Genomic DNA, 16,185 nt, shown 5'->3' on the forward strand with positions numbered 1-16,185 from the left:
GAAAGGGCAAATTTGCAGCTACACAAGTTCTGCTCATGTTTGTACTTCCACATCTTTTTGGACTAGCTTTGTTTTTTGAAGGCTGGGACCATCAAACCTTAAATAGCTTTTATACTGCTGTATTTTCTGCAGGTTGATAATGTGTTGTACAAGCGAAAAGACCATAAGACATAGGAACAGAAATTAGGCCATTCGGCCCATCGAGTCTGCTCCACCATTCAATCATGGCTGATAACTTTCTCAACACCATTCTCCCGCCTTCTCCCCGTAACCTTTGATCCCCTTACCAATCAAGAACCTATCTATCTCGGTCTTAAATACATTCAGTGACCTGGCCTCCACAGCCTTCTGTGGCAATGAATTCCATAGATTCATCACTCTCTGACTAAAGAAGTTTCTCCTCATCTCTGTTCTAAAAGGTCTTCCCTTTACTCTGAAGCTGTGCCCTTGGGTCCTAGTCTCTCCTACTAATGGAAACATCTTCCCCACGTCCACTCTATCCAGGCCTTTCAGTATTCTGTAAGTTTCAATCAGATCCCCCCTCATCCTTCTAAACTCCATCAAGAATAGACCCAGAGTCCTCAAATGTTCCTCATATGTTAAGCCTTTCATTTCTGGGATTGTTCTCGTGAACTTCCTCTAGACCCTCTCCAGGGCCAGAACATCCTTCCTGAAATACGGGGCCCGAAATTGCTCACAATATTCTAAATGTGAATCTTGCCTTTCACAGCAGCAAGTTAAAAACACAAGAAATGCAGTGTAACAGTGAAATTTTCCAGTTAAGATTGTGTTAAATCACCACTTGAAACTATGTGAACTGAAAGCTTTAAAATATTGTGCAAATTCAAAACTTATCTAAATTTTAAAATTACAGACAGTCCACCATGTGAAGCAGTTAATTATTATATGATGCAAGAATGAAAACACAAATTATTTTTTTTCGGAGAATAAACTATGGAAAAACTCACTTTTGTTCCTTCTTTCAAGTTATTAACAAGTTCAACAAACTGATCATGTCCTGCTGCTAACTTCTTAAGCATTTCTTCCCTCTGATTAGCATCTGTGTTTGATTGTGTTGACTTCGAAAATTCTTCATGAGCAGCCTAGGCAGAACAGATGCAAGATTTTAATTATTTGTTCCAAATTTATGTTGGTAAGAATATGTCAACCAGCATCTATTTAAAACGTGGAGTGAAAAAAGACACAACCAACAAGCAATGCATTAGCTAAATAATGGTAGAATACATATTTTTGAACAGTAATTTGACTCATGGAACTGATTTTTCTTCAATTAACAAGTAATTCATAAATCAAGAGTAATGTAACCGATATGTGCTAATACCTGGCTTATTTCTGTGACAAGTGCATAAAATAAACCTATTGATAATAGTGTGAAGCTCTGGGAAATAAGCGAAGCTGATCCCTTGCTACTTATGATTTCACACATTTGTTATTAACAATCAAACACCACATTCTATATCAACCAATTCTTTGAAAGTCTTTAGGAGGCCAACCTTCAAACTGAAGTTGCAATAGTGATTGGAGATTAAGGCAAATTTAGACAGCTGCTTTAGCATAGTTATGGAACTGCTCATGTGCAATGCAAAAAGGAGACTGGGTCCAACATGACTCCCAGAGGAACTTAAGCAAGGCTCCTTGGAGGGGATTAACTTGGATCTGACACCACAAGCAATGCAACTCTTGCATGTCAAACCAGGCTGAAAAACCCTGGCAATTCAAGCCAACCTACAGTTAATTCCAATGTATACAGTATAATGTACAGGTACAGTGTCTCGAAACTAGCAATCTCAGCACCAATTTTGCCCGTTTTTGGGTTAGATGGTTCGGGCCAGGCATGTTGAGTGCTGGGGGTATTTTATCATAGATTGCAATGGGCAGTTTTGAAAGAAAGCAACACTGCTGCAAGATAAGCCAAGGAAATTCATTGGAGTTGCTTCAGATCTGTCAGTGATAAGTTGCCGGAAGTGTGGTAGAAGCTGCTTATGCATGTAAATTGGGTTCCTGCTGGAATTTAATGAAGTGTTGGTGGTGGAGTGGGAGCAGCTGCAAGCAATTTCCCAGCCATACTGTTAGACCAAAGATGTCAGTGAGGAGGGAAAACTAAGTGATAGCAGCTTTAAAAAAAATGATTGGTTTTCAACCATTGGCACTTTTCGGACAGCCGGATTTGAGGTATTGTACCTGCACTGACACTACTGTCCTCACTCTCTCAAGCATTTCCATTTCAATAGTAGTCTAACCCCATACATGTTGCATCCCTCCAAAATTTTAACTTGTTTCTGTCTTTTAGATGCGGACAGGCTGTGCACTCATTTTTATTTCAGACCTTAATAGAATCATAGAAGGATTACAGTACAGAAGGGTACCATTCATCCAATCGCGTCTGTGCTGGCTGTCTGCAAGAACAATTCACTTCATGCCACTTTGCTGCCTGTTCCCTGTAGCCCCAAAAATAATTTCTCTTCAGATAATGGTCCAATTCTCTTCTGAAAGCCACAATGGAATCTGCCTCCACCACACACTCTTAGGCAGTACACTCCTGACTCTGATCACTCGCTGCATTAAGAAAAATCCTCACATTGGCAAAAGAAGCAATGGTAATCACCTTAAAAATCAGTGTCATCCAGTTGTCAATCACTCCACCAAGAGGAACAGTTCCTCCTCATCTACTCCATCCCCTCAACTTTGAACACCTCCATTAAACCACCTCCTCTGCAAGGAAGAACCTCAACTTCTCCAACTGCAACAAATTCCTCATCGCTGGAATCAATCTCACGAATCTTCTCAGTGCCTTCTCCAATGCATCCACATCCTCCCAGAAGTGCATGCAACATTCCAGTCAAGGCTAAACCAAAGGTTTATCGTAACTTAACTGTTTCTGCATTCTGTGCCCCCACCCACATAGCCCAAGATCCCATGTGCTCTGTTAACCACGATTTCAACCTGACCCTGCCAGCTCCAATGGCTTGTGCGCATATACCCCCAGGTCCCTCTGCTCCTGCACTCCCTTCAGAATTGCACCCTTTTCCTTTTTATTGCCTCTGCCATTCCTCCTACCAAAATGAACCTCTTCACACCTCCCTGCATCAAACCACTTACCCGCCCATTCCACCAACCTGGCCATACCCCTCTGAAGTTCATCACACTCAGTTCACAGTACCTCCACATCTTGCATCATCCCCAAATTCCAAAACTGCGTCCTGTACACCAAAGTCTCAGCCATAAATACATATCACTCACAGCAGGGAAACCCCCCCCATAAACCTTCCTCCAGTCTGAAAAGCAACAGTTTACCACCACTCGCCATTTCCTGTCACTCAGCCAATCCCGCCTCCATATCGCCACTGTCCCCTTCATTTCATGAGCTCGAACTTGGCTCACAAGTCTGTCGTGCAGCACTTTATCAAATGTTTTTGAAGTCCATGCACATCAGATCAAACACACTATCCTCATCCATCCTCTCTGCCACCTCAAAAAACTCGAGCAAGCTGGCAAAACACAATTTCCCATAACAAATCTGCGCTTGCTTTCCTTAATTCATCTACATCTGCCCAAGTGACTATTAATACGGTCCCAAATTATCTTCTTTAAAAGCTTCCACACTGACTGATCTGCAGTTGCCAGGTTCATCCTTCGACCCCCTCTTCAACAAGGGTACAGGTATAACATTTACAATTCTCCAGTCCTCTGGTACCACCTCTGCATCCAAGGAGGATTGAAAAGTCATGGTCAGTGCCTCATCCACCTCCGCCCTTACTTCTCCTAGCATTCTTGGTTGCATCTCATCTGGTTCCTGGTGACTTAACTTTAAGTACAATCTATTTAATACCTCCTCTATCAAATTTAGACCCATCAAGTGTGCCTATGAAATCCTCTTCCACCATGACTTGGGCAGTACCTTCTTCCTTGGCAAAGACAAATGCAGAGTACCATTTAGTACCTTTGCCGTGCCCCCTGCCTCCTTGAGTAAATCCCTTTTTAGATCAGAACCAGCCCCTCTGACAAACCCTTTAGTGTTTATATGCCTAGCGAAGACATTTGGATTCCTTTTTTATGTTAGCTGCTAGTCTCTTTTCATACTCTCTCTCTATTTTGTCTGATTTTTTATTCAATTCCCCTCTGAACCTACTATTGGGCCTGATTCTCAATTGGCTTATCCACCTGACATGTCACATGTACCCTTTTTCTGCTTTATTTTACTCCTCATCTATTGCACCATCCAGGGAGTTCTGGATTCGTTTGCCTAATCTTCCCACTCACGGAAGTATACCTTGACTGTACCCGATCTACCTACTTTTTGAAGGCAACCCACTGACAGGCAAAACTGTAATGGAACAATCTTGGGTTCCAATTTATCTGTGCCAGATCCATTCTCACCACATTGAAGTTTGCCTCCCCAATTAATTATTCTTACTCTGGACTGCTCCTTGTCCTTTTCCACAGCCAATCTAAACATTATGATACAATGATAACTGTCCCCTAAATGTTCCCCCTACTGACATTTGATCCACTTAGCCCAGTTTATACTTAATTCAATAAAAAGTCACAGCATACAGCATCTATAATTTTAAAATGCATTGTCGAAGGTTTTCAAACAAACTAAAGCAGGAACAAGGACTATAATCACTGCAAAACATTTTTGTAAGCCCTTCAGAATTTTAAAGTTCTTGCTTTAAGCCACTGACAGCATGGTAAAATTAGATTGCAGAAGTCTGAGTCATAACAATGCTAAAACTAACAGAAGGACAGTAGAAAATCAAAGTTACAGTATTTATTGACAGAGGTTCTGTTCCTTTATTATTCAATTGCTTCTACAAACCAATTTCCTTGATTTCATCAGTGTTTGAGAAAGTTTTTATTTACAGAATTCAAAGCTATACTTCACAAACAGGGAACTACTTTGGAGATACAGGCACTGCTGTAATGTAAGCAAGAAAGATTCCACCGATAGCAATGAGATGAAGAACTAGTTAATCTGCTTTCTGAGAATACTGGTTAAGAAATAAATGTTTGTCAGTGTTCTGGGAGATTTCCCAACTCTTCTTTGAATCATGCCACAAGGTCTATTACACCCACCAGAACAAGTTGAGGGTGTTTCCATTTACCAGATCATCCAAAATCTAGAAAATCTCAATATAGCATTTCATCAATTCTGCACTCAAGTGTCACTCTAGATTATATGCAAAATGCCTACAGTGGGTCACTAAGAAATGGGCCTGAATTTCACGGCAAGTCAGTGGGTCCAGTATGGTGCATATTCTGCTGTCGGTGGAATTGACTCAGTCATATTGCTGATGATAGCTGGTTTTTTCTTCTGGTGTTTCACAAAGTTTAGATTGGGGAGAAACCTCCTAATCAAATACCCAGAGTTTTTCTCATTTGGATTTTCCAACTCGATTTCACGCTGGGTGGTCAATTATGGGCCACCCAGCGTGAAATGTGTCTTTTCAATGGTTGCAGAGGGACGGGAGCCTGTCGGGCGCCGGGTCCAAAGGTAACCCAGTGGGGGATTTAAAGCCAGCAAAGGTAGCTCCCTGAAGGCTGCCAGGGAATACTTTGCAACCTTGGGAGTTGTTCGAAGGAACGTATATTTCGGCCAGCAATGACATCTGCAACTGCTGGGCACGACAGATTGGAGGGAAAGTCTCGTGGGCACCCAGCATTCTCCCCAAACCCCCCGCCCCTGTCAGTTCTTGGGCGAGTGCCTGGGAATCCTAGAGCAGGAGGTCAGTGCCAGGTGGGACATTCTCATTCCTAGGGATAGCAAGAGGAGACCAGGGCACCTAACCAAAAAAGCATGGCAAGGGTTGGCAGCCCAGGTCAGCATGATGCTGTGCGGCGCACATGGGAGCAGTGCCACAAAAGGTTCAACAATCTGTTGCGCTCAGCAAGGACAAGTATCAAGTTGGCATGCATCTGTGCTGAGCGGTGTTAACAGCTGGCCGTCCCCCTGTGGTGCTCAGGGATGTCAGAGTCTGAGTACCAACTGGAAATGAAAAGGGTGCCAGCCAAGGTAGTGAGCTCTGGCAACTTGGCCTGATTGCTTTGCAGGTTGAGGGCCACAACTCGGACGTGCCCTGCAAGGTGTTCCTCAGGAGGGGTTGGCCTGGCTGTAATGGCACTGTATGTAGAGAGTGGAGTAACCAATGCTCCTCCGACCTTTCAGGAGAAAAGAAGCAGTAACAACATCGAGGGGACAAGGACCGATGGAGGTGGAGGGGGGTGGGGGGGGACCAGGATGCAGCACTCAGCGTGAGTTTAAGGCACCGTGAGCACAAGGGGGACTTTTTATGGGTGGTTCTCGGTTTTATTAATTTGTTTACTGGTGTGACTATTTATACTGTTATGTTCATTCATTGAGAGTGCCGACGTGATATAAATTTTGCTTTTGTGTTATTGGCCTGAGAATGCTTCACTTGTTTTTGTAGTTGCAGGGCACACCAGTGTCTCATACTGGACTTGAGTGGCTCTGAACCTTATTGCACAGGTACTGATTGGACTTTGGGTTCATTGGAATGGGTCATTTCAAACATCCAGTAAGGAGGTGGCACCAATGGCATGAGATAGAAGCAGTGCCTTGGCAGCCTAGTTAATGAAGCATTGAATTAAGGTGTCTCTGCCTCCCTAGAGGTTCCAAAGGTCTGCCTCCATGTCCTCACTATGCTCTTCCCCAGGCTCCTTTTCTGATCCACCACTGGAGTCATCATATGTGGCCTGTGGAGCTGCCTCAAGATCCTCTTTCTCCAGTGTGTCCCTCCTTGCCAGAGCAAGATTGTAGGAAGCGCAGCATGCAACCACTATCCGATGCACACGCTCTGGCGTGTTTTGAGTGCTCCCACTGAACGATCCAGGCATTTGATTCTCATCTTAAGACCAATGGTCCTCTCTATCACCGAACTTGTGGAGGCATGATTCCTATTATAACGCTGCTCTGCTTCTGTTCTTGGATGCTGGAGAGATTTCATAAGCCACCTTTTCAATGGATAGTCCTGGTCACCCAGCAGCCATCCATCCAGTCAAGCTGGAGCTATGAACAGCCTTGGCACCTGAGAGTATCTGAGGAAGTATGCATCATGGGAGCTGCCAGGGTACCTTGCGCAGACTTGCAGAATCTGCTTCTGTGGTCATAAACTATCTGGACATTCTTTTGACAAAGGCACCCGACCTACCCACTGGAACCTTGACGGCTACATTTGTGCAGTTGATGTTACCCAGGATGCGGGGGAACACAGCAATCACAGCAAAGCCTCTGGCTCACTGAGCTGACTGACCTCGTCCATCCATAAATGAATAAATGTCATGACCCACCCAAACAGAGCATCAAGTCAACAGCTTTACGCAACTGTGGTTAGCCGATTGGGACACTCCACACATCTCCCACTGACCCCTGAAAAGAGCCAGGGGCATGTAAGCTGAGGGCCACTGTGATCTTCAGAGCCACTGGCATGGTGTGGCTACCTACACAGGTAGAGGTGATCTCAGGCCCAATCATATGTCAAATGTAGGTCACAGTCTCCCTGGAGAGGCGGAGCCTCCTTCAGCATTGCACCTCTGACAGGTTGAGGTAGCTGCATCGCTACCTGTAAACCCTGGCAGCATGATAGTGTGGTCTTCTACAGCTCCTTCCGCCTTGGACTCCATGCTGGCCCTGTGCCTGCACCTCTCTTCCCAAAGGTTGCTCCCATGGACACTGCCTATGGGCACCTGGCCTCCTCCCACTTCTTCCCCTTTCTTCCTCCTCAGAGGAGGTGCCACCAGTGGAGTACACAATCTCCATTACCAGAGAAACAGAAAGCTGGTGACTGGAAGGTTCCACACAGTATAAATCCTCCAGGGACCATGGAGGCACCAATGAGTCTTGAAATGAAGGTTAGTAATGCAAAGACTGAAGCTCAAAACAGAGACAAGGCTGTCAAGTTTCAATAAGCAAGCAGCAGCAAACTATCTTCTAAACTCCTCACTACTCAAAATGGCAATGCTCCAGGCCCATTTTATCCTGCCCATGGATGAAAATTCGATGACAAAGCAACAAGCGCCAAATCACATGGGCAACGTAAAATAGAATCCAATTGGCTTTTTAATGGCCTTAATTGGCCCTTTAATTGACGGGCAGGAGTAGCTCCAACTCCTGCACGGGCCCGCTAACCTCAATATTGATCACGTGCATGAAGGTGTCGGGATGCACACCAGACATCATCTCGCGCAATTGCATGTGCTTTCAGGTTGGACACGCTCCTGACCTTGGAACATAAAATTCAGGCCATGATCCTCTGACTGAGGCAAGCATAGCATCAAATGACACATTTATTCTTTAAACAAAAATAGCTAAGACAAGAAAGATGTTTATATTAGCCCATATTGCCTGCCTTTTGTATCTTAAAGGAAATCAGGGCCACTGAGGGAAACCCTCTTCTCAAAATAATCACACATATACCAACCTATTAGGAGCAAGAGTGGGCCATTCAGCCCCTCAAGCCTGCTTCGCCATTTAGTAAGATGGTGGCTGGTCTGATTTTGCTCTTAACTCGACTTTCCTGCCTCCTCACGCCCATCCCTCCACTCCCCCATAACCTTGGATTCCCTTCTAGATCAAAAATCTGTCCAACCCAGCCTTGAAAATATTCAATAATTCAGCCTCCATTGCTCTCTGGGTTAGAGAATTCCAAAGATTAACAAGGCTACTAGAGTTAAAATGTCTAATACAAATATAACTTAGCAGCTTCAGATTATTTGATTCAATATTACACTTGAATGAAAACTAAGATGCAAATGGTTAAGAGACCAGCTAAGAAACCAATAAATAGATTTTTCATATCAGGGTTACCTATTACTTTCGTCCAGCACATACCTAGGTGATGTACAACAACAGCTAGGTCCTTCCATCGTCTGCTGACACTTCCTGGCACTATTGGCACCAAGATTAAGAGCTTCCCAGGTAATATTCCCAAGTTCCCTTACCTCATCATGGACAACTACATTGCTTCTGTTTGGCATCTCCCTCTCAATGTTGAAACGGCAAGTCAACAAGAAGAAAAATCAAATCTGCCATTTAGTAACTCCATGTACCTAACTACATTGCCTACCATCATTTTTATCATGTCCCAAGTGACAAATACCAATATGCTACTGACCATTACTATTTCCAAGTTCAAAACCAAACTTAGTGAATAATTTAAGCACAGATGTAAAAAATTATGCTTTTTGCTCCAGGTTTGCTCTTTATTCGGCAGTATATTGCACAAGTCAGACCCCAGTTTTTCCGTGAACAGAGTAACAAGGTGGCAAGGTGTGTAATAACCAGCAATGTTTTCCTCTGTGCAAGGCTCATTCTTAAGCAGGTTTAAAGTTACAGAGATAAAAACAAAGTGCTGAAAAAACTCAGCCAGTCTGGTAGCATCTGTGGAGAGAAACAGAGGTCACGTTTCAAGTACAATATGACTCCTCTTCGGAACCAGAGGAACAATCTGATTGTGTTAATTACACTGAAAACAAGGTTGCAGAATGGCTCACTTACACATGCTAGAAGCCACATACATTCACACACAGGATCCTGTCCTTTTCATACAGAAGGAACCCGTGCACACTTTGCATCCTTTTCATTTAAAGGAAAGCTTAGAGAACAGTAATTTCATGATTCACCCAGGGCAAAGCCTTGACCAGTCACAGCTGACCTGCCCGATTAAATTTCAACAAAGCTGGGCAGCTAACTGCTCAATACTGCATTCTCCATGACAATGTCTCCACTAGGGTCCACACGCCAACCAATCAGCACATTCTTCTCATGCAATATAAACTGTTGTTCTCCCGTGACATTTAGCTAATTTCCTTCAGGCTATCCTGATGAGTGCAAGACAAAAAGCTTAGATAGAATGCCTCTTTTTTCAGCAATATACTACAAAACTACTTAAATCAATTACCCCATTTAATTTGCATTTGTTGAAGTTATTCCACATATAATTTTACTTTGGAGGATTATATTAACGTTCTTCAGTCAGCTTGCCAAGGTTTGCTCTAGATAGGAACAGAGGTAGGCCATTCATCTTCTCAAACCTGTTCCACCATTGAATTAAATCATGGCTGAACTGTAGATTAATTCCATTTACCTATCTTGGTTTTATAACCTACAAAGAACCAGATTCAATTAAGGTGAATTTGTACTGCACCCCTCCAAGACCAAAGTATCTTTCCCAAGTTATGATACACAGAACTGAATGCAGTGTGACAGGTGGGGTCTAACCATTGTCCTATTTAGTTATAACATAGCTTCCACCACTTGTTAGCCCAAGCATCTTAAAGGCCAACACTCCATTAGCCTTTTAATTATTTTTGTAGCAGCTTTAACACTTTGTAGAATGCTGCCTGGAAGGGTGGTGGAAGCAATTGTGGCTTCCAAAAGGGAAATAGCTAAGTAGCTGGAGAAAAAAAAATTGCATGGTTGCAGGAAAATGGGGGAGTGGGATTAACTAAATTGCTCTTGCAGAAAATGGTATAGGCACTACAGGCCAAATGACTTCCGTGCCTGCTGCAACCATTCTATAGCATGCACCATATTAATTACCTGAATTTTAGCAAGCAACTCCTCCTGCTTTTTCAGATTTTGCTGCACTTTCTCAGTATAACCTCCATAATATCGATCAAGTTCAGTCACCGAGATAGCCTCCTCATTTATGGCACCATCCTGAGCCAATGCTGTCAGAAACTTACTTGACATGTCAAACTGTACTGACTTGATATCATTCTCAAAAGTTTCTCTCTCTTTCTTGGCTTCATTCAAAGCAGCAAGAAGTGTCTTCAGAAGCATAACAACCTAAAGAGCATCAAGGAAATCATTGTCAAAAGCAGTTCAACTAATTCAACATTTTTAAGCTATTAAAAACAAAGCAACATTGCTTCATCGCAATAGTTTCATATTCAGGGAAAAATCCTAAGTATCCTGATTTTCAGACATTCAACTTGCAGAGGACAAGAAGAATGACAGACCATAGTTTCAAAGTTAGCCAAAACACAAAAACAGCATAACATTTTGTTTTAAAAGTTTGTAAATAAACCATATCTGCATAGCAACTAAATTTTAGTGTTCAAAATTAAGCCAGATAAAGTGTTGGGTTCAGCTATAATGCAATCACCCATGGTATGACAATCCAACAAGATACTTACAGCCCGATTTTAGGTCTGTGCAAGTGGGAGGATTTTGAATGAGTTAAAATTTTTCCCTGTAAGGCAAATTCTGCAATAATGGGCATAGTAAACTTAGAATTACACCACTCGATTAGCAACCAAGGGGTTGAGAGTTCAAATCTCATCATACAAGTCGTGAAAATCAAGTCAGTAATGTGGCAATACGTAGGTTCACAAGGAAAAGGGCCGGTCAGCTCTCCCAATTTTGGTCTAGATGTGATTCCAATCTCACATTCTGAAAGTACCTCTTACTGTTCTCAGAGCAACCACAGGTAGGGAAACAAATGCTCCCTTGGTAGTGTCAAAAATTCAATTAATAAATTAAAAGCACATTTTAATTTCATTCCATAGCTTCACATTTCAAAGACAAGGCTAAAATACTGCTAACTCTGTGGTACTCAAATGCACAGCCAGTAAAGATCCCAAGCTTAATTAGGGTTCTATGGTAAGTTGGCCCAGATCAACCCATGAGAAAATGAGGTTCAAAAATTAGTGTCAATATTCCAGTGTGAACGTCATGTGTGAGCATCAAGTGATGTGATTATCCAAGAATTAAATAGCCTCCTGAAGCTGGCAGTGATCACAGGAATAGCAGCTATTTAACTTGGGTTAAAACACCTGTGAAAGTTTACCAATGCAAGAAATTGGAAGGGGAAAAATCTGTCAACAGGTTACACAACTCTACAGTCTCACTTCCACATCATTTTACTTTACCTCACTGCCTTGAAGAGATTTCGTTGGATTGCCAGATGGTATGGCAGCGTTCAGCTCTGCTTCAGGTTTACAAAGCAGTGCAATTACTTCACTGTGAGTAGCATAACGTTCTCTGACCACTTTATCTGCATGGGTGGCTCGGTCCAGAGCAGTTCTGAAATTACCTCCCTCTTTGAAAAGGGGGGAAAAACAACACAAAATCATTACTTCAAATTTATCATTTCTTCCTGCGTACTAAAATTCCGTTCTTTGGGTCACCCCAAAATGGCTTAGTAGATTTCTTCCTCCAACTAAGAAACTAAGGTGAAGGTGGCCCACAGTGTAGGTAGCCAAAAAAAATTTCAAAAACCAATAGTATCAAGAATGAATGATTAGGTGAGTCGAACATGGGTTTTTAAAGCTTGTAGATCATGGGTGAAAGAAAAGAATACTGAGCACGTTAAGGAGTTCCATAGTTTTGAGGACTTAGTTATCAATGAGTCAGAGTCAGCACCAATATGCCAAGTCCCGATTTCAACACAATGGAAAGAACAATCTTATCGTATTTGATACTTCAGGCAGTGACAGATGCCTGAAGAGGCTTTCTAAACATTTGAGAAGTATTCAAGATTTTGATAGACTTGAATTTTACAGTGTATGAGTGATTGAAGGCAAAGCAGGCATTTTTTTCATCCTGAAAGCAATCAAGTTTACAGTAGGTATCTTGAACATACAGATAACATTCCAACTGAAGACAAAGAAGATAATGAAGGCATGGACATTTGTGGATTATGAAAGACAAAAGGAAAGAACCATCAAAAGTAGCTATTAGTTTGACCAGTAAGGAAAATGAAGCAGCAATCATAAAATGAAAAAACCTTTTGGCCCATTTAAGGTCATGGCGATCAGTGCCAATACTGTAAAGAAGTTGAACGATCTCTTCCGTGCAGTCAGGGTATGGCAACCATCTCACTCTAAACTTTCACACTCAAGCTCATCACATTCACTGGCATCTCACTCACCCAGCTCAAGGGACATCTCACCAGTCATTCTCTCAAACACACCTTCACATGTCCATCTGGCCTTACCTCCTCTTGAGACTGCCTCCTTAGCCCTCACCATCTTGAGGCCACTTGCACAGATCAAAAAGTGCCCCCACACACACCCTGAGATACCTTTCTTCTCCAGTACAGCTCTCAACCTGCAGCCTCTTCCCCCTGCCTGAGGCCACTTTTCCCCCTGCCCAAGGAAGACCTTGCCCTGCAGCCATTGAAAACCACTCACATATGGCTGATTTGGTAGGTAGAGACCTACCAGTGAGCCCCCCTAAGTGATGTGGTGCTGTTTGTGAAGCCTGGCGCTGAGTGAAGTGCAGCCCGCCAAGTCTACTCCTTACATATGCTGTTGTGAAACGCATTGGATGATCCAACAGCTGAGTGGGGGAGGGGGCGGTGGTATGACTCTGGCAGGCTGGCCTTGATATGTTGATGTATTACAATGAGGTTCCCGATATCCGATGGCGGGGAACATGGCCCGCCACTGGCGGGCAGAGCGGACGATTACAACTGTCCACTCACGCCACTAAGCACGCCCAATGCTGGCAGGAATGGAAAATCCCAGCTAGAATCTGCTGGTTTAGCTGGCTTTATGTTATTTTAATGTAAATTTTAATTTTTCTTTATCAAATTAATAATATCCACGATGTTTTTAAAGTAACTAATCAATCACTGCCTAATTACTGTTTTGCAGTTGCTTGTAGGCTCTACTTTAAAAAGGAGTATGAAGAGAAAATGCTGGAATACTAAGCAGCTAAGGCAGCATCTGTGCACAAGGGATATGGGGGCAACTGAGGAGTGGACCAGGGTATCACAGAGAGGACAGTCCCTTTGGAATTCTGAAAGCAGAGGGGAGGGAAAGCTGTGTTTGGACTGTTTCCTGTACTTTCCCATGACACCTCCCCATGCAAGCACAGGAGGTGTAATGCCTACCCTTTTACACCCTCCCTCCTCACCATCCAAGGGCCAAACACTCCTTCCGGTTGAAGCAGTGATTTATGTGTATTTTTAAAATTTTGTATACAGCAAGTCCCGTTTAACATTCTTTTGCTTTAACATCGATAAGTTAATGGGGCCTGTAATCTCACTGAGCATTGAGAGATTCACTTTTACATCATTTCCCACATGATCCAATTGACACCATGTTTAAGTGGCATTTCTCCATGTCCGACCCTCCAACTTGCGGCCTCTCCACTTGCCTGACCCACCCTCTCACTGAACCACCTGCTCCCTGATCACTTCCTTCTCCTGAACTTGTGTCCCTGTTCAAGATCCAGATCCGACCCAACACAGGAGCTCTGGGGTTGTGAAAGTGCAAGTCCAAATGGTGCAGGGGTGCTAAGCTGGTGCTGTCATAATCCATCTATTTTGGAAATGACTGCTCCTGCCTCACTGCTCAACTCCAGAGCCTTCGCTCATAGCGAGAGTTCAGAACAGGGAAGCAGCAAGTGGGAGCAATTCAAAACACAAATATGGATGATGATACCCCAGCTCAGCATTTCTGAATAGGAATGCAACTTCAGGAGAGGAAAGTGCTAAGAGGATGAGTCGGAGCAGAGGCTTGGTTGGGAATCGGAGAGCTGTTTGGTGGGGGGGGGGGGGGGGGGGGGGGGGGGGGAGTCCACTAGTCGGAGGGTCAGGGAAGGGAGAGGTTGCAAGTCAGAGAGGGGAAGGATCTGCAATAACCAAGAGGGTCAGGGAGCAGGAGCTTCAAAAAGCAAGACTGGCGGTGAGCAGGAAGTACTGCAAGTAAAAAGTTACATTTTTCTTTTATATTGTTAAATTTCATTTTGAAAGCTATTTCATTTAGTAACAGAAAACATTTCAACTTGCAGGATATAATGGATTTTTTTTTCTCTGATAAGGAAGGTCCAACAGAACCTAACTCCAGTTTTAACATTGATTACTTTGGGAGCCTGTGTTTCACAAAGTCGTAATTTTCACAAATGCAGCCACAACTTTAAATGAGGACAATGTACTGTATTCACTGCTCAAGCTGCTGTCTGCACTATGTTTGGAGATCAAACACAGACTGGATGACACTTTGTGGAACACCTTTCTTCAGTCTGCAAGCATGACCCCTCAAGCATCCGGTAGCCGACTATTTTAATTCTCCACCTGACTCTCACGCTGCCCTTGTATTCTCAGCCTGGAACAGTGTTACAATGAAGCTTAATACAGCCTGAGGAACAGCACCCCATCTTTGGATTAGGCACTTAGCAGCCTTCTGGACTCAACATTGAGTTCAAGAATTCCAGACCATTAATTTCTGCCATCATTTTGTTTCTTTTTCCTTGCACATTTTGTCTCAATCTTGTCTTTTCCCGTTTTGGCTTTCAGATGGCAGCTGTTCTTATTCCGATTACACTTCACACGGATACGTCTTTTGTTTATTTCCTTCTTCCATTACCACGCCCTTTGGCTCTGCAGACTTTTGCCATTTAACGTCTCCTATCTTCTGCTCCAATGCGGGCTTTCCATTTGGCTCTTTTCCCACTCTCCTCGATTTCACCAGCTTAAAGCCTGTTACACTTCTAACTTTTATCAATTCTGATGAAAGGTCATCGACCTAAAATGTTAATGCTCTTTTTTCTACAAATGCTGCCTGACCTGCTAAGTATTTCAAACATTTTCTGTTCTTATTTCAGATTTCCAGCAACCACAGTATTTTCCTTCTGTTTTAAGATTATTAGCAGAATGGCTATTGTACAAATCACACCGATTAGGTTATGGATAATTTCAGTTTAACAGCAATATCTATAATTTTAGAAAGCAAAGACAAAGTTAGAAAGGTAAGCAGTAAGATTTCTCTGGGATCAACACAGGCTCCTTGAAATTTCGCAAGTGGTAAAAGATATATTTTTTTTAATTCATTCATGGCCATCACTGGCTTGGCCAACATTTGCCCATCCATAATTGCCCTCGAGAAGGTGGTGGTGAGCTGTCTCCTTTAATTGCTACAGTTCTTGTGGTGTCGGTACACCCACAGTGTAGTTAAGGAGGGAGCTCCAAGATTTTGACCCTGAGACAATGAAGGAACAGTGATATATTTCTAAATCGGGATGGTGAGTGTCTTGGAGAGGAACTTCCAGATGGTGTTCCCATGTGTCTGCTGCCCTTGTCCTTCTTGGTGGTAGCGGTCATGAGTTTTCGAAGGCGCTGTTTAAGAAGCCTTGGTGAGTTTCTGAAGTGCATCTTGTAGACAGCAAACACTGCTGCCACTGTGCATCAGTGGTGG

General features: G+C 43.2%; 1 protein-coding gene across 2 annotated transcripts in view; it reads right to left on the bottom strand.

The window, feature by feature from the left end:
- Nucleotides 1-16,185, bottom strand: part of LOC121278769 (programmed cell death 6 interacting protein) — a 132,613-nt gene that overhangs the window by 19,703 nt on the left and 96,725 nt on the right. For both annotated transcript variants that reach the window (XM_041189194.1, XM_041189193.1), the window contains exons 12-14: nucleotides 11,914-12,083; nucleotides 10,580-10,828; nucleotides 969-1,103 (exon numbers count right to left, since the gene is read on the bottom strand). In XM_041189194.1, the coding sequence (XP_041045128.1) occupies nucleotides 969-1,103; nucleotides 10,580-10,828; nucleotides 11,914-12,083 (554 nt within the window). The remainder of the gene's footprint in view (nucleotides 1-968; nucleotides 1,104-10,579; nucleotides 10,829-11,913; nucleotides 12,084-16,185) is intronic.

The sequence above is a fragment of the Carcharodon carcharias genome, chromosome 6 (genome assembly GCF_017639515.1).
Source record: "Carcharodon carcharias isolate sCarCar2 chromosome 6, sCarCar2.pri, whole genome shotgun sequence".
NCBI classification, from domain to species: domain Eukaryota; kingdom Metazoa; phylum Chordata; class Chondrichthyes; order Lamniformes; family Lamnidae; genus Carcharodon; species Carcharodon carcharias.